Below are 24,402 nucleotides of genomic sequence, written 5' to 3' on the forward strand. Positions count from 1 at the left end.
ATTTGGACTATCAGTATAATTTTAGATTAATATTTCTCGCTAAAAAAAAAAAAAAAAAAAAAAGACAGACAATGACTTAATGAGGCATTTATCAGCCATTTATTGTTAATTAAGGAAGTTAACATGGTTAACTGCATTGAAAGTCATACAATAAACCTTTAAGCGTTGTGAGAGGTTCCTCCCCATGCCAGAGGAGGAAAGCTGCAGGAATATACATACAGTATATTTTATTGGCAAGTAGATATGTTTAAGTACATTCTCCTCTACCTGGAACTCATGTACAATTTAAAAAATAGATTTTGTTTGCATTGCGATCACCTTTTTTTTTTTTTTTTTTTTTTTGTTCAGGATGTTAAGGATGAAAGTATTCACATTTAAGTGTTATGGGTTCTTGAACGGCGGTGGAACTAAAGAGCACTGTTAAGTTGGTTTGTTTCTTTTTAATAGCTATCACATACACATAGACTCGCCTTCTATGCGTATGCCTATGTATCTAAATTGCTTACATGATAAATGGAAAGCAGTTTTATCATCTCAGGGAGAAAAAACAAAAACAAAAAAAACAAAGCCAAGAATGTAACTTAGAACAAGTATGGCCGTCAGCAGCCACAATGTCACAGCGCACGCGCGCGCGCGCACACACACACACACACACACACACACACACACACACACACACACACAACACAAAAACACTGTAAGCACACATTCCACAAAACATTAGGCAGGTACAAAGTCAACCATTCAACGATAAAAACTGCATACAGTACACCACACTACAGAAGATCTCAGTCAGATGATGGCGTTTACACGGGAGATGTTCCAAAGAACACTTGCTGTGGAGCAGCCACATATTTGCAGAGTCCTCCAATGAGAGGAAGCAGCTCCCGGAAACACTGATGTCATGATTTTTTTTTTTTTTTTTTTTTTTTTTTTAAATCACAGAAAGAAGCTGTTCAGTCCAAAATCAGTGGTTACGGAGAACTATTCACAAGGCAAGCTGCTTCTTCCTTTTTCTCAAAAGGAGAGATTCTGAGTCAGCACTGTTACAGCAAGTTCAATCGCAAAACTGCAGTTTCTCAAGGCGTAGTGATGGTAAGCAAATGTGCAGAAACTGACAATGCTTGACAAAATACTGAGGCCACATGTTTGAAAAAAGTGACTATCCTAATATTGAAGCTGATCGTGAAGATAAAGAAACAGTGACATTTAAGAAAATACATTTTCAATTCTTACTGTTAGCTGATAAGATTCCACTCTCATATCTGCACTTTGAATATAAAGCTGGCTTAGCATAAGGCTAGTCTGTATAAGCACAGTCAAGAATCGCTTCCACCATACGCTTCCTCAAGGTGATGTTAGTCATCCTTCGAGCACTGCACTATAGATGGCAATTTCAATCAGTCAGTCCACTGCCTTAGTCCAGACTTAAATCATCTCAGTAACTAACAGATGAACAGCCATTAAATTTGGTGCTAATCTTGAATGCAAGGTACATTCAAGTTTCCCTGAGGATACTCATGTAGTGCCATTATGAGATCAAATTGGTGAATATCTACAAAAGTGATGACATCTTTAAAAACCCTTTTTTTATTTTGCATGCGATGCCAAATGGTAAATATTAGTAAGTTACATGATAACAATACAATTTTCATATACCCGGCTGGGCCTAAGGAGGACCTGATAGCTGCTCCATGCAGACTCTACAATAAACATCACAAGTTACGTAAAAGTGAACAAACCAAAAAGAATACGGGTCAATTTGAACCAGGTGTCTATTACTATTATCTGAGAATAAAGAGCACCCAGACATTAGCAGATATAGAAAAAGTAACACAAGTACTTTTCATAAGTCCAATGTGTAACTTAAAATCAGCATGGTTTTATGGATTTGATAGAACGAAAGTACGTTTCTTTACAGATAATTTAGAATAGTGATGTCATTAAACATGTATACAAATACTATTAATCCGAATATTTGTTTTATTGATTTACCTTTAAGTAGATTTAATATAGCCATTCCCTCGTTTTCAGTCTCTAAGCAAAACTAAGCTAAACAAATAGCTACTAGCTATAGCTTCATAGTTTACAGATGTGAGAGTGGGATCCATCGTATTATCTGGAGTAAATGATTGTTTTTCTCCAAAATGTCAAAGTATTCCAATAAAACTGTTCACTTTGATTGACACACAAAAGAAAGACCAGAAAATACTCTCCTATAAAATGTGTGAATGTTTGTTTGTGTGTATAAGCTCCTGAATCCAACTGACCACAACCATAACAATTTATCTACTACCAAAACTGATGTGTGATTACTTCCTAGAACAAACTTTTAAACTTAAGTACATGTGGTGTTCAAAATAGGCAATGGTATATAAAGGCATTTATCTTTAACAAGAAAAGAATAATAAAAAAAAGGGAAAATGCACTTACAAAAAAAAGGGGAAAAAAAAAAAAAAAAAAAAAAAAGAGACATCTTTTTGGCAGCCATCAGCATATGGCAATGCCTGCAAATGACATACAGAGACTCCCCTGAAGTCCTAATATGTCAACATCCTGACTTTGCAACATAAGTGCATAGCTTCAGGAAACTCCTCCCAAAAATCCAGATTCATAAATCCACCAGATGAATCAAGGCTTAACTGAAACTAATGCTGCCAATTCAAAGTGCAGCATTAAGGACATTCGGCTTGAGCTCTGGAATGATTAACCAACACTGTTAATCCTAATGAAAGCGTACTAAACTCGTGAACTAGGAGACAAAGAAGTTAATTACACTCCCAAGAACCTGAATTTTTGTTTCTCTTTGAGGTGTTTTTGCCACAGAAAAATTAATTTGTGTAGTTACAAATCAACAGTAAAAACCACTGGAAGTTTTTCCCCCACTTTTGTTGAGCCCAAAGACTGTATAACTAGGTGCAAAATGTGAATAAAATTATGTGTGGGTTTGGCACAGGCCTTTTTCAGTAAACTCTTCACTTCCATCTACAAACGATCAATTTCACTTTCCTTTGGTTAATTAAAAAATAAAAAATAAAAAAATTACACAGAAGAATGAGAGATGAGCAAAGATTAGTTAGGTTCTTTTCCCTCTGAGGAGGGTGCTCGCTGTTGGCAGCCCTTTTTGCAGTGAGATTTACAAAGCCTAAACCCAAACTGTGGTTTAGTAGTAGATTTAGCATGTTAGGCTTCTCAAAGGCTCTCCTGACGATCACAGTGGTTTAGAATTCAACTAGAGGGAAATTGTTCACTTAAGAATAAGCAAGAACAGGAGGGGAACCCCAGTTTCTGGTCTCCCTCGTATCGTGTGTGTGTGTGTGTGTGTGTGTGTGTGTGTGTGTGTGTGTTCTTGTTTTCTTTCCCCCATTGTTCCATATCATTATGGTCAAGTCTCAGGCTTCAAGGTGTGGCTGGCGAAAAAACTGTCAGGTATCAAGATCCTAAAAAGAAAAAAACAAACAAACTTGATTTAATTTGATTGTCTGGATGCAATACTGGTCTGTGTTAGATAGGGGTGGGGTGGAGGGTGGGGGGTGGGGGGTGCAAGATGTTATTTATGCACTGAGGATTATTTACATGCATTGTGACAAACTGGCAATTTTCAGTTGTAGCATTTTCATATCAGCACAATCCTGAGGTGAAACATTGGATGGCACTGCTTAAACATTGCTTCTTTTCTCTAGTCAGATATATCAGTCAGTTAAACTAATTATTTGCATTTTAACTCTTAAATGACTGAAAGGGAACACTTAAACATTGAAAATGTACAACTTGTTATTGTTTCATAGGAAACGTGTAGGATCATTTATGCTTCAAGGAAATATTTATGTTTTGAACATTACATACTTTAATTCTATTGCAATTTTCCACTAATCACTGCATTGTAATCCCACTGACAAAAGTCACTTGAATGAATGATGAAAAAATTTCTCCTACTGAAAACACTCCTTCCAGGTAAAGTGAATGAATTTTCTTACCTGGAATATTAAACCTGCATCAAGATTAAATTGTAATGTCGTAGTTTTGATGCAGTAGTGATTGGTTAACAGACTAGAACACGATTCAGAGATATCCTGAATTACATGTGGTTTAACAACTGAAAAAACAGAGCAGCAGGGGACACCATGAACAAACCTACAGTTTTCAACAACATTTTGACAAAGCCTATAGCTCAGTTATCCAAAAGCCTTTATCTCTAGGACTGATCTCTGTGAGGACGAACAAGTTGTTAAGTTTTCAGAGGAAGGTGCAGGTTTCTAAAAATGGAATAAAGATCTTGTGGAATGTCTTTGTGCTTAAAATGATTTAAAAACATAGTTAAGAGCATTAGAACAATTAGGTACAGATAACAGAAACAGTGTAGGTATGAGAAAGACAAATGACCCCACTTAATAACTTGATTGCTTGACATTTAATGTACTAACAGTAGGTATGAAAAAATGCAGGAAAGAAAAGAAAAAAGGACTGGCACTTTTCATCTTCCAAATAAGGAAACAGATTACAAGTCTTTAGCAGAAATGGTCAGAGATGTTACATGGATATTTGAGGTGTGCTTACTTAATCACAATGTCAGCTCATGCATTAAGTGACAATAATAATAATAATAATAATAATAATAATAATAATAATAATAATAATAATAATTTAAAAAAATGTTTTCCATTATTATAATTTAAATTTCCCTTCAGTAAATTTAACCTTCTTCTCAGCTATATATAAACTACAAAAGATTAGAACACAATATTTAATTTTTTTTTTAGGTAATCTAAAAAGGTAAAAGTTAATCAAAGCTAGTTTTGTTGTTTTCTCCTTAATTAACAATAACTCTGTATTTAATGCTATAAAGACTGACCTTTATTGTTTTAACTACTGTAGACAACTGTCTTTTTCTAATTCCTTCTCTTTGACAAGCAGAACTGGTTGTATTTTTGTTTTTTAGATCAGCTTCCTCTCATTTAAAGCTATGACAGTTCTCTCCGTATGTTCTTCATGGATTTACCTGGAGCTGATAGAGCACTGGTATCAAAAGGTGAATCTCATCTGAAGCTCTTCTGTTGCTGCATCAGCCCCACATTTTCATATACCCTGGAGCTGTCCTCCCTCATCCTGACAACAAATACAAATCAACAAGAAACTGTCAATGCTTTCTTTACAAGGGTTTAAATGCCACAGGTCATTTAAGAGGCACTTACTCTGTGCAGGTGGGAGTAGGAATAGGAGTGCAAGGAGGCAGAGGGCTCTGCTCTCCTCCAGTCAGGTCAGACAAAGAGTACTTAATGTTTGTGTACTCACGTCCCTTAATCTTACTTTTCTGTGGAGGAGAAAGCAGATGAATGGTATAAGTGTGAGTAGAAGTGAGGTGAAAAATAAAAAACAAAGTGCTGCGTACCTGCTCTTCTTCTATGCGCCTCTGCAATGTTTCTATGTAGTGCTGTACAGCCATGTAGATGAATCTGTATTGTGCCTCAGTCTGCACCATCCCAGAACGCTGAGAACGAACCATCTGTATGGTCTTCGGCACATCAATGTCACAGTCCACTCCTGCACCAGGAAAAATAAATAAATAATTTAACAAATTTAATGCATTTTGCATAGTCAAAAATAGACTCCAGACTGCAGTCCAGATCTTGTCCCAAACACCATTCTTTATAGAGTTTATAAGTCAGGGAAACCAAATATGCACATTTTTGTTGATGACAATGTAATAGCGTAATCTTCAAACAGCTGGTCACTTTTTCAAGAGAACCTGGAAAAGCGCTTCGACGTATTTGAAAATATGAGACATAACAGTCCCCTTATCTCTCAAGGTATCAGCTGACCAGGCACTCATGACATCCAGGCATGAGTGCAGAAACATTTGGACTACATTCTCCAGAAATGATCAAATTATATATATTTTTAATGAAACAACTCGGCAAGCAAAAGGGGAGATACAAGTACTCTGTGGGATTGCATCAGGAAGGTTCATCTCGCATAAAACTCTGCTAATATCAAATATGAGGAGCTACCTGCTGTAGCAACCCTTTGTGACAAGGGAGCAACAAAGCTTAGATTATTTATTCTAAACATCAGTTGTCTCTTATAAGTTTTTGAAGTCTAGTAGAATTTTAAAAACAAAACAAAAAACATGTAATCTGTGTGTGTTTTTTCTTGGATAAGCAGAGAGTTATGTAGACGTGTATAAGACATCATCCTCACACGTCTAGACTGCTGAGTGTTCGTTTCAAGTACTGGCAAGAAACTGGCAAGTATGCAAGCACAAACTGTGTAGTTGCTATTAAGAAGCAACCAATGAAAGAACTGGCCCTAGGCCAAAGTAAGTTTTGACTAGATCAGTGTTAGCCCTAGCCCCTGACTGTGACAGAGGTTAAGGTTGACAGATAAAATAAATTCATGATACAGTGCAGGACAGGTACCATTAAATTAAATACAAAGTTATTTAATTATTTCACCAAATATATATCTGTCCTCACAATCACACTTAAAATGCTCAGACTCAGAGCAGACATTAATATGTATGCAGCCTGGAACAAAAATCAATTTTGGGGAAAAAAAAAAAAAAAAAAAAAAAAAAAAAAAAAGAAAGAAAAAGAAATGCATTTACAGACTAAGAAAATATGCAGAAGAAAATATGGAGAATTGTGAGCTTGGTGCTACAGTGGCCACAGAGTGCATGTGTACTCACCTTTTTCTCTGATCACATCTATTAGGATGTCAATCACTATAAAGGTTCCTGTCCGCCCAATCCCTGCACTGAAAAACAAGACTTTGAATAACCATATCTCTTTCATTATCAATGATAAAGTGTTCTGACTGTGGAATTTGAGGTACCTGCAATGTACCGTTATTGGCCCAGCATCCAATATGCTCTCCTGTTTAAGGTTGACCTCTTCTAAGAAGTCAAGTACACCACCTGGGTCAGTGGGGACTCCATGATCTGGCCAGGCCCTAAAGTGGTACTGCCAAACTGTACGTTCTGTGTTGCCCTGAAAAACAACAACAAAAAACAAAGAGTCCATAATCAAAGGGGTTCATGGGATTTGAACAGGTTTTAAATCTGTCATCTTTAGTAATTTTTGGCATTTATTGCAGTGAACTTCAATGATGGATAACAACTTTTTTTTTTTTTTTTTTTCAAAGAATCATCATGTTAGATTTGCACAGTATATTTTCATACAAACAAACAACTTACCTGTCCAACTTTGGAAAGTTTCAGTTCTCTTAAGATGTAGTCATGTGCAGACGTCTCTCTGACATTGCGAACACGCATAGCCCCATACTCCTTCAGCGCTGACACGTCTGGCCAGTATTTCACACACTTACTCTGTTGAAACACAATCACATAGTTACACATTACATATTCATCAGTAGTAGTAGTAGAACATTTGAAGTTCCTGTGAATGTCGATATTTTCTGTAAATATGTTAAACACATTTTAATTTTTTTAAAGGAAACATACATGCATACATACATGGAAATTTCACATACTAGAAGTTACTGCTAATATTAGCTAAGATAGCTAGTTATCAGGAAGTTGACTATTTTTGTTTTTTTACTTTTTCCACACTATATCCTTTACTTTGAACTTTTGTATAAAATTTTGAAGTTTTGTAGTTTTTCTTTTTGTATTTGTACATTTTTCTTATTGTGGTTCTAATTGTATTATACTCAACTTTTTGCATGGCATTCTATTCTGTTGTTCCCTTTGGTGCATCTTTATTTTATTTTGTTTACTGTGCTCTATATTCTAATTTTATATTTAACTTATTGAGTCGTTTTACTGTCAAGATATTTTCTCATGGGTTGTGTATGACATTTTGGCTGCTGTAAAAGGATTTTCCAACTTTTGGGATGGCATCTATCTTGTTTTATCTTAAACACGTCAATTTAGGAGCGTTGATAGTGTCTCACAGAAGTTCTTTACCTTTGTTTTTTTTTGGGGGGGGGGTTGTTTTTTTTTTTTTAAAGACACTGGGAACTTTTAAGTATATTTTCTAAACATGCAGGGTTAAAGTTGTGATCAGTGCATTTCAGCTTGAACCATGATAAACCTGTCATGCAGTTTTGGTGCTTTAACTTTAAAGGTAGTTTCAAACTGTTAACAAATTAATAAACATTACTAATTAACTTATTTTTATTTAATAAAATACTAACTCAAGCTTAATGACCTAACAGTTTAGAATTTGTTAACAATGGTGTTTATCCCTGACAATCAACCATATTGTCTGCTTAGATTAATTATTTTAAGAATTTGAGCAGCTTACCTTCCCTCTTTCTACCTCTTTGGTGGTCATGACGATGACTCGAGAGTCCTCCTGAAAAACCATCCTCCAGAAGTCACTGATGGTGTTATGTAGACAGCCCTGAGTGGCAATGTAGCTCTTCTTCACCTTGGTGCCTTGATTACACTTTGAGTCCAAATCCGGCTGCATAAACACACATAAGCATGACACAGTCAGCAACTGAGAAATACAGCAAACAAGAACACAAACTGACTGATCACACAGGCTGATGAATAGCGGCGTGAGTGAAAGTTGACATATGAAGCCATCTACATACTATCACATACATATGCAGTGTGTGCAATGTGTGTCCCAAAGATGACATGAGTTTACCATGACAGTGGATACTACCATGATGATATTGGCGTTGATATAGTCAGAGCCTGGCTCATCTGGGTCCCCGTCTTTCAGCACCACGCGTGTGTGGTCGACTGGAAATGGAAATAAAATCAGTAGTTAGTTGCCTCAAAAATCCCTTCAGGAGGTCCTTGAGCAGTTAAACTGGAGGGTTTTTATAGACAAAAATGAGTGATTTTCTTACAAGGCAGAATGTTCTTGTATCGGTTCTTGTTTTTGTTCTCTGGTCTCTGGCCCTCTTTGCGACTGTAGAGCAACTTGCACTCTTGTTGCTGTAAGGTCTGAATAGGAAAAAAAGAGGAGAGTCACATTTTAAAATGCCATTTCCAACCAAGATTTCTAAAATTTTTAATCACACTTTATCCAGAGATGGTTTTCTGGGGGAAATAACCCAGTAAATGAGCAGTTTCTGAAATACTCTGACATCAACAATCATGCCACATTATGTTAGGTGTCAAGTTATTTGTTAGCCTTAGCAGGCAAGCTGAAGTTAGCCGACACTAGGCATATTTGTTGAGTGAAGCCTTGCGAACACGAGATTTGGCCTTCAGGAGAAAATTATTGTCAACATTAACAGGAAATTCAATACATAGCAAGACTCAAACCCTTAACCTATCGCTCTTCTGGTTAATGTTAGTGAATACAACTATCGCTGATGCAGACAAATCACAAGAAATCGTATATAAACAAATACTATCTTGAGTAGAAAAGGTCAGCTAATTCCAAAGTCTGCCATTTTCAAATTACTTTATTAGCTTACATTACTGTATGTTGCCAGTACAGGCATAAGGTTGCAACTAACTGCAATTTGCTTGCTAACATTATTCCTCCTGAAATCATGTACGGTACGTAGAAAAGCTAATTCGCTAGCTTGCTAAATTATTTCACTGGCTACTGTGATCCATGACACTAATTTACAGTTAATGTCCAACACTATTAATTTTAGTCAGCTGTCAATTTTATAATTAGGGCTCCACGGTGATCCTTATCACAATTATTTGGTTAAATATTAAGATCACAATTACCTATGATTATTCATTGATTATAGTGACACCAAAAAAAATTTATCATGTAAACAGAACCCGGTTTTCACTAACTTCACCTAATTTATGGTTATAAATTTATCTTTGCAGACAAATAATGAAGTCTTTCACTTCATTCACTATAACTCCATGTCTATGCAAGTATGAGGCTTCACAATGGCATAAAAATGCTACAGAAGCTATGTCCATATTTTAAACTGTCTGCACATAAAATAGATATGCATGAAAGCATGAGCAACAGGAGGCAGTTCACTTCACATCCATGTGTTGTTTTTCTTGTGTAATAAAGTTATGACTATTTACTTTCATTTTTAAAGATGTCGATAATACAAAAGTACACGAATAATAAAAATTAACACAAACGTAGGACCACTCACCTCAAATTCTTCCCAGAATCCCTGTTTGACCTTGTCTGTTGCCTCCGCTAGTTTGCTAAGCTCCCTAACTCGACTCTCAATCTCTGCTGCGTTAATACGGGTAGTGTTCAGAGGCTGCAAAGACCAAGAGTCAGAAGAGAAACAAATCAGGAAATGTTTCCAATGTTTCTCTTCCTTTACAACTGAACAGATTCTGAGGCAGGTAATATAGGCACAAATGCTTGGGAACACATGGCTACAGGAGATGGGTCAAACCTGTTTAAGCTGAAGCACAGTGCCCAGAGTTTCAACCATAGGGTTCTTCTTATAGTGCTCTACCAAGTCTGTGAGGGAGTCAAACTTCTCCCCTCCACCCACATCATACTTCAGGTCATGCTGAGCAAAAGGACACAGGTACATCAGCAATATAATTAAAAACAGACTAGCCTTATGTTACCAGAATCAAGATACAGATGTCTTTTGTATACAACCAATTCATATCTATGTATACAGTCCTCAAGACCTAGGTGAAATTTTACAAGGTATGTTAATTGACTGAATATCTTGTCTTAAAATACTGAGATGTTGTTGCTTTCAGTAATGTGCAAAAACTCTATATTATAGAAAATGAGTGACTGCAACACAACTTCTAGCTTATCCACCTTGGGTAGCAGCAGCTATACCACTGGGTATTATTAAAAAGTATTTTCTAAGAAAGCACTCTGCTTCTGAACTCGAAATTTTCATTACAAAAAAGAAAAAATCTAGGTAATCCATGTCATGATTTTGAAGAGGCAACTAAGTAATACTGAGTAATGCCACAACACCAGTCTGGCCTGTTAACCAGCCAAAAGTTAAGAATAATTAAGGGCCAGGGCTAGCTGGTTAGCAAGGCTTTTAAAAAAAAAAAAAAAAAAAGTCAACAAATAAATCTGCTACCCTTGGAAAGATGGAAAAGGATAAACTAAATTTCTAAATATACTTGGGTGGCTGCTGGTATACCTGCATGCTACATGATGCACAGAATTCAGACAAACTAAGAGGCAGAGTTTAGGTGTGGAAAACACACGGAGTGTGTACAAAATCTGGATCTTACCTGGCAGCGGATCATGACATGAGTGACTTTAGGTTTACTGTCACTGCTGTCTGTTTTGTCATCTCCAGTACGGACCGATAGAACAAAATCTCCCGGATGGCTCTGGCTCTCCCTCACCAGGAAACTGCCATTCTTGCCTTTCTCAGTGAGCAACTTCTCAGCCTCCCTGCCCGACAGGTGTCCGTGGAACCATCTGCAATGGGAAAATATGAAGGTAGTAGAATATATCACGTAACAGAGATGTGCTCTCATATTATGTAAACTGCAAGATCTGCCTTAGTTAACTTGAAGCAAGCACAGCTTATCAAAGATAAAAGACATAACATTAAAATCTGAAGCTTATAGTTCTTACTTACTGTTTAAGTGTGAATTGAACTGGCAACTATAGTGTTATCAAATAGTTTAAAAAACAAACAAAAAAAAAAACAAAACAACACCTGTGTCCAAAATGGTCTTATGTAAATTTAATATACAAAATATACAAGGTGTTCAGAAATTATTGACAACTCATTTGGAGTTTGTTTTTTTTAGAACTTTTCTGCCACAAAAAATATTACATGAACATTAACACTTACCTCTCTGAGGTGGGATCTGCACAGTTGAGTGGATACTTCAGCTCAATAACATCACCGTTTTTCTCTTTCAGTTGTCCATGATGTTCCATGTAATACTGCACCAGCTCTGCAAGTGTGGCAAACTTCTCCCCGCCATAAAGGTCATAGTAATCTCCTGTGTTCTGGATCTTAATATGGGTGACTGCTCCATTTCGCCTGCAGAACAGCACAAACATTTATGTTACTATCACATGAAAGATCATCATCAGGTTACAAATGTAGGAACAACTGGCCTATGATCCATTTTTTCCTCATATTTTGAGCTCAGATACAAGCTAAACAGCCAAAATATTATGTTACATATTATAAGTTATATTATAAGTCATAAAATTTGCAGAATTTTTCAGCGTGTTTTTCTCTAATTATTTTAGTTCTACCACCATGTTCTGTCCATTTTTGTACACACAAAACTGGTCTGTTTTTCACTCTTCACTGCCCTCTTCTGTCTTCAATTATATGACTGAATATTTTATTTTAAAAAATAGCTTTAATAATCAGTTTTGGGGAAAGGGTTAGGGAGGGTTAAAAAATAAAATAAAAATGAGCACCATTAGCTCCAGTTATGTGAAAAGAAAACATAACTGGAGCTAATGGTGAGTTATGCCACAACAAGCTGATGGAGGACTTCCATGACGCACTCAGCACCTTACTCATCACTCACTACTACTGCATTCAAATCATTACTAATTACTAAACTCTTAATCTTTCTCCCATATGTGTCTTTTGTTCCATTTCCCTCTGCACTCTTCTCTTTCCCCTCACTCACAAATGATCGTGGCAGGTGGATGTTTTCACCCTACAATATAAAATGCCATGAGGTAGGTGTTCTTGTGAATTGGCACTAGATAAATGAAATTGAATTCATTTAATTTAATTTGAATTAATTTAATTTTAAAAAATGTATAAACAGAAGATGATTACTTTGCAAAAAGTTGCAGACAGGATATAAACTGCCTCTTAGCTCTTGAATCACAGAAGTTACATTAAGCTGTAACTTGATAACAAACAGGATGAACCTACAAATGACAGTGTTGTGAGTGTCAGCTTTAAGAGGAGATGGCGTCATGAAAGTACAGAAAGCTATAGGCAATCAATCTGACCATGATTAATCCCCAAGATTAAGATGTTCACAGTATTTCTCACTTGTGAAAATTAGTTCTTTTGATCTGACAAAACAAGATTTTATGACATTTTTCAGATGAAGTAATTCATTGGATCTCAATCAATCAGGACATTAGGTGATAATGAAAACTACTCTATGGAGGTACTCTGTGCCTCCAGCTTTCGTCTTTCAAACAGAACACAAAATTTTATACTGTCACCAACTTTAGGAAACTGTTACAGGCACGACATTATATTAACTGAACTGAAACAACCCTTAGGTTTGTTTCTGTTCCAGCCCTTCTGATGCAGAGCGAGAAATGATACAAAATTAGCAAAGTGATAATCAGTTTAACACTGTGTAACATGTACCACTAACACCATAGGTATCATTTCTATTGGCATATGTTTTTTGGTGATACAAACCAGACTAACTGTTGAGTAATTATAGGTGACTGCCATCAACACAGAAAATAGAAAAAAGGAGAACTTGTGTCAGATATGCGGCTCAATAACTGTCAGTGACTTAGTTTAAAATAAATAAATAAATAAAAAAAATTTTTTTAAAAAGGACAAGACACGCTGATTTAAACTAGCGTCCTTGTGGAAATGTCAGTTTCCACACGAGAAGCATGATTTGTTTTGTTTCCATAGGAAGTAAATATGGTGCAAGATGAGAGACCGTAGAGATGAAATATGTGGCTGTTTCAAAAATAACACTGGCTACATCAGCCAAACTGACTTAATGATACTTTATCTTGAAATAGAATTTATGACTTGACAGGCCTCAAGAGAAAAATACAAAGTTGTTTGGGTTTTTTGCATCAGCAAACACTGGTCTTGCCTTCTTCAGATAATACTGGATTTCTCACTATCGTCCAAAATTGTAAAGGAAAGACAACAATTTAATAGTCCAATTATGCTGCAAGGGACAGAACATAAAGAACTAATACAGACATATTGTATCATGTTATTACTTAAACAATTCCCTCTTCACACACCAAGCAAAGCTATTACTCTTTTCCAGTCATGTTTGTGTCCACCTGTTAAATATAAGTCTAATATTTACTCTCAGGCTTGCTCTGCACCAGCTCCTAAGTGAACCATCTGGCCATTAAGCTGCTAGATGTAGATGTGCTAGTTTCCAACTTTGACTGCTTGTTAGTTTAGTGCTGGGTACCTAATGTGCTGCAGGGGTTTATCTGTGCTTGTTCACTCAAAACACCTGCCTGCTGCTCCTGGAAACGAATGTGATGTGGGCAGAGCGTGGAAAACAGACAATTATACTGAATAGACTAAAACATCCTACAGAACTGAGGGATAATTCTCTGTGGATTTATCAAAACCTAATTCAAGTTCCACAGTCTTTTGACTAACTGTTACTGCTGAAATACTGATTAGTCCAATAGATTAGTCAAATAGAACCACGAATGTGGTTCTATTTGAAAGCAAAGTAGGTAGGACAATTTTGCTGTGAAACTACACTGTCCTACAAAAAGTGTGTCTTAAATCTTGCTTTATGCAGATCATAAAACAGAAGAATCCAGTAAATTATTTCACTCTTGCAAAATTTTAGTTTAAAAAAAAAAAAGAGAATAAAGAGAAAGAGATAATAAAAAGAGATAATATATGTAAAGTGAAAATTAAACGATTTGTTGCTCATTCAATCCATTTATATTTTCTCTTCCAGTCGAAGGGATAATGCTGTATAACTCCTGTCTTTTGAAAGTCCTTCAGCATCTGTGACCAAGCCACAAAAAAAAATAAAAAAAAAATATTAGGAAAAACCTAAAGGCTGGCAATACTGAAATGTCCAACCATTCAAAATTTACTTTGATCACCTTAACAGAGCTCATAGTCTTTCTCAAGTTGATTTGTAAAAATTATTTATAAAGTGCAAAAGCACATTTTATTAAAACAGCAGAACAATCACAGTTCATCCATTGCTTCCTGTATTGTAATGGTTTTTAAAACTCTTAATGCACACCACAGGGATAGCCAAAATATCAAAGCAAACCTCTGTAAAGTTGACTCTGACAGTCAACTTTGTATGTTCCTTGTTTCCTTACTTGTTTCACAAGCAAGAATGTTTTGTTTTATTTTTTATTTTAATCTAACTTGTAAAAGGGTAATGCAAAACAATTCTTCTGTTATAAAGTCAAAGAAAGGCATCCAGATCATTAAAAGGGAGGGGAAAAAAACAAAAAAAACAAAACAAAACATTGGATCAGCAGACAGATTATTCAATGTCCAAATGTTTGCTCCAGTAACACTGTTTAGTTTTCACAATCCCACAGTACACTAGGGATGCACCTCTGGAGTATGGTGCTTTGTACAAACATGTGTAACGTCACTTACCGTACTGAGAGCGTGAAGTCTCCTGGATTGCTTTTACTGGGTCTGGCTAAAAAGCTCCCGTCCACTCCACGAGTCAGCAGGAGGTTTTCAGCCTCCACACCTGTGATGTTGGGGTGAAACCACCTAAAAGAGGACAAGTAAAATAACAATTTAGACTTACTGTTAAGTACATGCATTTCATTTTTACTCATTATATAGTGCATTGTGTGAACTTTTTGCCAAAAATCCATACATTGCACAACAACAACATGACATAACTCAGAGTGGATGGTCAATTATAGTACTAAGAGGTGTTCAAAATTATGAATTAACTGCTTAAAACTTGATTATTTGCAATTTTCAATCCACTATTCAGAGACAGTATTATCAAAGTTCTTCTAAAAGCATGTAGTTTCATCTCCACTCACTTATCTGGGCATTTTGAAGTATCAATCAAGTTTAATTTTAATGCTCACCTGGACATGAAAGTTAAATCTGATTAAAACAGCTTAAATGTGTCAATGACTTACACATTAATGAGGATTTCAAAAGGCCACTGGGGAAGTTATACTCCAATCACCATCCTTGCTGTTAAAAATTTCTTGCCTAGATTTCAATAAAGGATTCCTTTGAGAGTCTTGTCTCTCTCTTATAATGTTTCTGGTATTATTGCACAGGATGCTTGCTGACAATGAGACTCATTTGGAACCAAGGGTAAAAAAGAGCCACACTGTCTCTGTCTTTCTTCACTTCCTCTCTATCCAACTCTGTATATTCCAGTAAAGACATTCAGAGGCTGACTGCGCTCTTTCTACAAGTTGCCACCCTGCACTCCCCCGAAAAGACTGCCTGCCTGTTTCACTCATGCGTCCATTGTGGTCATCTCCTGCCTCTGCCTCCCTGTGAATATTATTTTCATCTTTTGCCTCTCGTCTGTACAAGAAGTCTGTGTTCTGTGCACCATCTATGTGAAATATATTTATTCCACTCGCTAACGATGACTTTTTAACGCGTTACATTTATTACCTAAGGAATTTAATTTACTTAAAATGTTGAAACTGCTATGACTTCTTCCTACTCTGCACATATCTACAACGTCAAAGTACTTCATTTCCGTTATTCTGATGCACTCCTGCTGTTTTCCCGTTTTCTCGTTAAAATGACTCGTTAATTTTTGTACCAATATGGGGTGTCTTATGCTCAGTTATTTGTAAATACAGCTGGTTTGACTTGGACAGCAGCTCAAACCATAACAAATCAATCCAGCAAGATGCATCTGTTAACAGCAGCTGTATCAGAGTTGGTTAACTTGAACTTTATCTATTAGTAACTACAGTTTGTGGACAGCTTAGCTTTGTATGTTCTGTACAAATGTTACAGCGCTGTTTACTTAACAAGTTGAGACTGCCTTAAGTTGCCGGTGTAACGCTAAATGAAGCAGCCCTACACCACCTATTTCTGTCTATTTCCAGAAACGTCGGAACTCTCATTGACTGTCTACCGACATACCAAGATCCAAACAGCTGAGTTCACTTAAAGTTAGCAGACTCAGCTAGCATTATCAGCAGACATTGTTTTCCAGACAGCCCCCGCTTACCTCCGAGATGTCATTTTTTTCGTTCCTCACTTCCTCGCTGGCAGTTAGCAGTAGCTTTAATTAGCTGGCTAACGTTTCCCACCGTTAAAGCTTCAGTTACAGTATAAAGTGCTTCATTGGTTCACATCCGGTCAAAACGGGCACCTTAAATGTAGTTAAGCATCGACACCAATTTTTTTTATAGCGCCCGTTACAAAAAAAATGTCTCTAGGCCTCGGCCCCGGAGACTTCACAGCAAGTCGATTATTGGACGTCACCAAACCTGCGACAAAACAGAGGGTGTAATGGATTTTTTCACCCTGGGCGTCCGTTTCTCGTGGTCGCTTTAACCCGCTTAAATAAAAGCTACAGATCTCAGTCCGTCCGGTAAACGGCGTCAGATAAATTAAAGAGCCAGATCACTTTCACTCAGCGCATGCTCTTTAAAGGTTTTTTTACGATACAGCGGCGAAAGCGGTAAACGACGAAGAACGTCTGCGAAGGCTTCTCGAACAGTTCGTTGACTGTCTGTACTCACGGCAAAGGGAGATAAATTACATTTCATATGTTATTTGTGACGTAATTAGATGCGCTACCATTTTAAAAATGATATTATTAAACTTTCGTAATGTTTTGTTGTGGCGTCTAGGGTTATTAGAAACGCGTAGAAATAAATACAGATAAAAAAATTAGTATAACAATTTCTTTTCTATTTGAACATTTACTTGCAATCTTTGAGCTATCTAATATTTGTCATTTGCTTTGTAAGCAAAATCATATAAAATATTTCACATAAAACAGACTAACTTAGGAGAAAGTCAAGTGGTGATGTAAGTAACTTTATCACTGAAGCATTGTACTCTTTTCCCCAAAATAGTACATCCATAAGACTGGTGAAAATGCATCTTGCTTTTAAATCCTTTTATTTATATTTGATCCAACAAATATAAATATTTGGACAAACCCATTAAAACCTTGGCCAACATTCAAGTCATGATGGATGAGATTTCAACCTTTCAAACAGGGTGCTGGTGTAAAATGCTAATATTGGCCATAGACAAAGGAAAAGAAGAGGAGGAGGGTGTGTTATGAGGCAATGAGAGCGTAGGAAAGACAGAAGTCTAGGGGTTAAAGTTGGCAGTATAAATATATTGTGGTAGATATATTGTTTATGCAGGAGACCAGATGGAAGGAAAGCAAGGCCAGGAGTATTGGAGGTGGATTCAAGCTGCTCTACCATGGTGTAGATAGAAAGAGGAGTGGAGTAGGGGTAAGGAAGAGTATGTGAACAGTGTTGTGGAGGTGAAAAGTGTCAGGCAGGAACATGAGTCCGAAGCTGGAAATCGAATGGTCGATGTTGAATGTTGTCAGTGCGCATGCAACACAGGCTGGATGTCAATTAGAAAAGAAAGACAAATTCTGGGGTAAGTTGAGTAAGTTAGATGAAGCAATAATGTCACCGGGGGGGGGGCATTATTGTGATTGGTGCAAAATTCTATGGACATGTAGACAAAGGGAACAGAGGTATTTAGTGGGTAAGGTGTTAGAGAAATGCAGAGGGACGGATAATAGTACATTCTGCGAAAAGGATGAAAATGTCTGTACTAAACATGCACTTTAAGAAGAGGGAAGAACACAGGGTGACATAAGAGATGAGGAAGGTGCACACAGAGGGTCCACATCTTATGCAAAATGTGCAATCTGAAAGATATAGGAGACTGAAAGGTGGTGTCAGAGGAGAATGTCGCTAAACAGCATCAGATGGTTGTCTGTAGGATGCCTTTGTACATTAAGAAGAGGAAGCGAGTGAAGGCAGAGGCAAGGAGTAAGTGAAAGAAGTTGAAGAAAGAAGAATGTTGCACAGAGTTCAGGAAGAAGTTGAGGCATGCTCTGGGTGGAAGGAAAGAGTTACCTGATGACTGGGAAAGTACAGCTTTAGTGCTGACACTGGTGTTTGGTGTATCCTCTGGACACAACCGGGTAAAGCAGACCTGGTGGTGAAATGATGAAGTACAAGAAACTATTGAAATGAAGAGGTTAGTAAAGAAGGAGTGACATATTTAGGAGATGAAAAAAATAGACAGGAAGGCTAGGAATACAGCAACGAGAGAGGTGGCAAAGAAAAAGGATTGTAGTGTGTTGTAAGTGACGCTAGAAATTAAGGAAGGAGAAAAGGACTTTTGCTGATTGGCTAAACAGAGAAATTGAAATGGAAAGTATATGCTGCAGGTTAGAGTGGTTAACCATAGAAATGAAAATGTGCTAACAATAGAAGAGAGTGTGTTAAGATGATGGAAGGAGCACTTTGAGGTGCTGATAATGCCAGAAAATGAGGACGATAGGAAAACAGATGGAGAAAAGTTAGTGAATCACAAAGAGTGGAGGATTAATAAGGAGGAAGTGAGGGCAGCAATGAAGAGGATGAAGAGTGCAAACCCAGTTTATCCAGATGACACACCTGTGAAGGCATAGAGATGTCTAGGAGAGACGTGTTCCAGGAGGTTGTGCTAAACAGTCTTTTGGTTCAAACTGTTTAATGTAATGTTGTAGAGTGACAGGAAACCTGAGGAATGGAGAAGAATCAAAATACTTTATTAAGCTGAGGGGAAATTATTTGGTCACTGTCACTCCAAGACAGTAAGAACAGTAACTTACTAAACTGAATTAAATAATACAAAATATTATAAAGTTACAAATCTAACAAAAAAGTATTCAAGTCTGTCACTCATGCCACACTACAAAAAAGTCTTACAGTGATGCACTGTGTCTTCAAGCAGTATTATCTTCAAGTAGAGTTTTGAACTGCTATGCAACATTAATAAATTACTATTATCATTATTATTGTTGTTATTGCAAAATGCTGTCAACTGATATCAATTGTTTTCATAATCGTGTACTATTACTTAGATGACTTGGTGCTGTTGTTTAGGATATTTTGTTATTATATTCTTATTATATATTTGTATAAACATATGTATTTTACTCATTAAATAAGTGCATTTTCACTTATGTTCTTTTGATTTGATTTTTTTATAAATCAATAAATAAAAGTATTTACATTCAGTGTAAAAACACAAATTATAGTAAACTAAAGAACATGAGTCTTTAAGTATTCGCGTTGCACATAAGGAGTCTTTACGGGGTTGACTTTGGCAAGTTTACATAGACTTAAGGGACTTCTTCCAATAACAAATGAGAAAACGAAAAGTTGCCTTTCACTTCCTTTTCAGTGTGTGTCACGTATCCTCGGAGGTTTGGCCCTTGCAGGTACCCGTGCAGTAAGCCCGTACGTGGCAGTCTGAGAGCAGCACAGAGTAGCCGAGCTTGTTGCGGCTCCTCTCCTGCAACAGTCCACTCACACAAACTGGATATACAGTAGCGAGGAAATTTTTTATACCGTCAGATTTATTTTTACGCTTTCCACACAACCACTGAAACATGTTTACCTTGTCGGAGCTAGTTGTCTTGCTGGCCGTCCTGTCGGCCACTGCTTCTGGTTACTTCGTTAGCATAGACGCCCATGCCGAGGAGTGCTTCTACGAGCGGGTCAACTCCGGCACCAAGATGGGCCTCATGTTTGAAGTGGCCGAAGGAGGCTTCCTGGACATCGACGTCGAGGTGAGATGTTTCATTCGGATAGCAAAAGAGTCACCTAACGCGAGGCAGGATGTACTTGTAAATCATAAAATGCAATGCAACACAAGGCCTGTGCTAATGCTAGCTATTAGCCGGTACCGTTTGGTAAAACTAGTTGGGTGCAAAGCAGGTGTAAAGGATTTAACATACAGTTGAATGGAAAACGTTAGAATTTACATCTTACAGAGTTGCTTTTTTTAGTTTCCCGCTAAGAGCTGCTCCATAATGATGATTAAATTACCCATTATGATATAGGAAGTGCAGCATTAGCATTGTTTCTAAGTTGCTAATTATGTAGCTAATACGATTATTGATTATTGAATAGTTAATGCGCTGTAGACGTTGTAGGATTTGTTTATTTTCGCTAGTTTTAAGCAGAAAATCTAGCTATTTCTGCAGTCTGACTTAGTTTCTGCCATATGTTTCCTAAAGCACATCATGCCCGTCATGTTATTCTCCAGTCATGCAGCAATGTCAGTTATTCAGAAATTCTTCTATCTCCAGATAACAGGACCTGACGGTAAGCAAATTTACAAAGGGGACAGAGAGTCCAGTGGGAAATACTCGGTGGCAGCGCACATGGATGGAACCTACAAGTTCTGCTTCAGCAACAAGATGTCAACCATGACACCCAAGATTGTCATGTTCACCATTGATATCGGAGAGGCTCCCAAAGGCCAGGATATGGAGACAGAAGGTACACAGTGGGGATTTATGTAGTTTAACCGCAACTCTTTTTATTCCCGTTGCTTTTAAAATGATTGTTCCTTTTATTAATTTCTTATTTTTTGACTTTATTATGTGGATTCACTGTTTCCCTCTTCGTAGGTGGTGACAGCTGGGATGGTAGGGCACAGCAGGCTTTGACTAAACTACTGTTGTGAAATAAATTTTTGAGCTTGTGATGCACTGCAGTCTTCTCTAACCAGAGTTGCTTCTGTAGTAAAAACTAATTAAGCATACATAAGACAGACGTGGTGATGTTTGCGAATGATTTGACTTGTTGCACATGTTGAGAACATGTATGAAGTATAAATGTCTCTGATAATGGGACAGCACTGGCAGATACATGCATCACAGGTGTGAAAAGGATATGCACATCTTGCATGTTTTTGTTGTTGTTTGTTTTTGGGGTTTTATTTTTCAAATGGGGGTAGCAGGGTTCCTTACCACTGTGTTGTGACTCATCACTGACAAGTCACTTTTCTCTTGTTTCAGCCCACCAAAACAAGCTGGAGGAGATGATCAACGAGCTGGCAGTTGCCATGACAGCCGTGAAGCACGAGCAGGAGTACATGGAGGTCCGTGAGAGGATACACAGAGCAAGTAAGAGCTTTTACATTAAGTCCAATAACCATTGTAATCATAAGTGTAAATAAATCTTTATAATTGTTCTCCTCTTCTTCTCCATCCAGTCAATGACAACACAAACAGCAGAGTGGTCCTGTGGTCATTCTTTGAAGCTCTGGTTCTGGTGGCAATGACACTCGGACAGATTTACTACCTGAAGCGATTTTTCGAAGTGCGGCGAGTGGTGTAGTGCTATTCAAATGATACTCCTCTGTGACCTCCACTGTACTTTTTTGTTTTGTTTTGTTTTTCCCCTCCAACACCAAGACAGTTATTTACACTGTGGAAATGAGAGTGGCAGTTTTGAGTAAAGCCTACATGTGATTGGATCTCAGAGGTTTTGTTCTCTTGTTATCTGTTTGGTTTCTTCTTTATAAATATAATTTATGTTTGGAACGAATGGCCAAAAGATTGTGGGATAAATTTCAGTTTATTAGTTTTTCTTTTTAACAGATCTGTTTAATTACAGTTAGTACAGCTGTTTCCTGTGCAAATGACTGTAAGGCTCAGTGTCCGCAGTCAAATGAAAGACTTAAAATTGCACATGAATGGACAGGTATGTGTGGCGTCAGAGTGGAATGTTGCCTATATTAAGTTTGAAATGGGAACCGTTTTGAAATGATAAAAATGGCACATCTGAAAACATCATTGCATTAGTTTAGTGTCTGAGATAGGAAAAGTTTGATTTCAGGTGTCAAAGCCAAGTCAGACTGGCAGATACTGCCAATGTGTTAATTCTCAAAAACCACAAATTGCACTCCCGATGAACTTGTCTAGCTATCTGAAAAAATGTACATTGCAGCTGGTCTTTAAGGGAAACTACACAGCTTCTAACACTGTCTATTGATTCATAGCGATTTGTGGCACAGGTGGGTGGACATCTTTTCCAGGGGAAATTGTGTGGCTCACTCCCCACATAGTTCAGAAATAGAATTCGACAGGGAAGTCTTTTGCGTTGCCATAAACTAACATTTATGATTTTCAAACTCTTGGATTTTAAAAAGTTTGGCCTGGCTGTAAGATCATAAAAAGCAGAGGCAGGGTTGAATTTTAACTGAAATATTTGGGGTGCCTCTCAAAGTATAGAGGAATACTGAAATCCATGTTACATGTTGATTTGGGTGGGTTGGGTAGGTAGGGGGTTTAAACACTTGACTGCTGTGTTCTTTAGTTGCTTCTATAGTTATTTTTGTTAGGGTTGGGGATTTTAAATTATATGTATAAAATTTGAACTGTTAATTCGCCCGCCCCCCCCCCCCCCCCCCCCCCCCTTAGGGTGGGGGGGGGGGGGGGGGGAGCATTGCTTGTGACAGCTGTTTGGATGAGGTCTTTCTTCCAAGTATATACGTCCAAGGCAGTAGATGTTTCCATTTAGCCACACCATGGTACATGCACTAGATATGCTCCAGATTTGTATTTCAAAGAATTTATGGTGAGCTCGGGCAGGAAAGTTGCTCTGTACACAGTCTCTCCTTTTTGTGAGTGCAACGAAATCAGCTAAATGGATCTTTACAAATGTAGAAGTGTGGTCTGTAAAAAAAAAATGCCCCAGGTTTCATAATAAAGCCAAAATTCTGTACAATTATTTTTGATGTCTTTATAAATGGGTGTGATGTTTCATTATGATTAGAGAGAAGGGACTTGTCAACAGGTGTAATTGCACCATTACATTAAAATATTCCTTGGAACACAGCTGCTCCTATATTTTTTCAAGATTTTAAGAGGTTTATTATCCCAGAACATAAGGACTAGTGAGGCAACACTGTATCAACTTAACTTAAAATGAGTAATACAAATTAGGCAATCCAATCTAAATTTAGAGGAAAAAATGCATATAAATAATTCACATTAATATCCAATGGGTTTTACATGAGAATTATACTTACGCGTAAGCTCTACATCATAACTTGCACCATAACCAGAGCCTCTTTATAGCAGTATGTCCTAGCCTTCTACATAACTTGATATGCACTTCCTGAGAAATGTAACCACACGTCGGGTGGACACATACCACAAGGACTTGGAATGGCATGGAAGGTTGCAGTGTAGGCATTAAAGGAATTTCCTGTTAGGATGTAAATTTCCTTTACAAGCTTTAAGCTTTAGAGTGCAAGAGAGGGCTGGTATGAATATAAATATAAACTTTAGGAATTACAGTATATAAGAAATTGTCATGTGTAATGTATTATGATGTGTCCCTGATGTGTGGATATATGATTGGTGCTATGATGCTGCACATCCTCCTTTCTGCTTCATTAATGAGCAGGGTGAGAAGATTCCTGCATCTGCTAGCATTGATGTCTTTAGTGAATAGAAGGCTGCTGCCAATGACCTTCTGTGTGGTACTTGGTCAGTGCATTGCCTTTCTGTCTGCACCTGAGCCATGATGAAAATGCTACAATACAGAGGTCAGCCTGCTCAAGTATCCTAGGTAAGTAAAGATAGTTTTCCAGATGACAACGTATTTTATTTGAATCCCCATTTACTTGAAACTGGTGATAACCTCTACAGCAGCTCCTCCAAAGTAGAGGGGCAGGAACTCAGTCCTGTTTATTTTGTCCATGACAATCCACTCAAAGCACTTCATAACTATAGGAGTTATTAGGTGATGGTCATTCAGGCATGAATGCTGCTGAGGTCTTTGGAACAGGACT

At 37.3% G+C, this 24,402-nt stretch overlaps 2 protein-coding genes across 3 annotated transcripts; one reads left to right on the plus strand and one right to left on the minus strand.

The window, feature by feature from the left end:
* Positions 1–225: 225 nt before the first annotated feature.
* On the minus strand, positions 226–17,289 carry ptpn11a (protein tyrosine phosphatase non-receptor type 11a). Of its 2 annotated transcripts, none has more exons than XM_080865477.1 (16): positions 16,784–17,289; positions 15,208–15,330; positions 11,710–11,904; positions 11,135–11,327; positions 10,315–10,434; positions 10,060–10,173; positions 8,824–8,920; positions 8,634–8,713; positions 8,265–8,426; positions 7,193–7,324; positions 6,832–6,986; positions 6,686–6,753; positions 5,390–5,541; positions 5,193–5,311; positions 5,000–5,106; positions 226–3,440 (listed from the first exon to the last, which is right to left on the minus strand). In XM_080865477.1, exons 1-15 carry the CDS (start codon positions 16,795–16,797, stop codon positions 5,037–5,039), a joined length of 1,794 nt encoding a protein of 597 aa, XP_080721603.1. In that variant the 5' UTR covers positions 16,798–17,289; the 3' UTR covers positions 226–3,440; positions 5,000–5,036. The 2 variants fall into 2 exon arrangements, with proteins under 2 accessions (XP_080721603.1, XP_080721602.1); XM_080865476.1 differs by having other exon boundaries at positions 8,616–8,713; positions 16,784–17,287.
* A 2,746-nt stretch (positions 17,290–20,035) lies between these two features.
* On the plus strand, positions 20,036–23,333 carry tmed2 (transmembrane p24 trafficking protein 2). The gene is made up of 4 exons (XM_080865526.1): positions 20,036–20,380; positions 20,903–21,095; positions 21,617–21,724; positions 21,814–23,333. The coding sequence occupies exons 1-4, from the start codon at positions 20,201–20,203 to the stop codon at positions 21,936–21,938; spliced, it is 606 nt and encodes a 201-aa protein (XP_080721652.1). The 5' UTR covers positions 20,036–20,200; the 3' UTR covers positions 21,939–23,333.
* Positions 23,334–24,402: the final 1,069 nt, after the last annotated feature.

The sequence above is a fragment of the Rhamphochromis sp. 'chilingali' genome, assembly GCF_963969265.1.
Source record: "Rhamphochromis sp. 'chilingali' genome assembly, chromosome: 2".
Taxonomy (NCBI): domain Eukaryota; kingdom Metazoa; phylum Chordata; class Actinopteri; order Cichliformes; family Cichlidae; genus Rhamphochromis; species Rhamphochromis sp. 'chilingali'.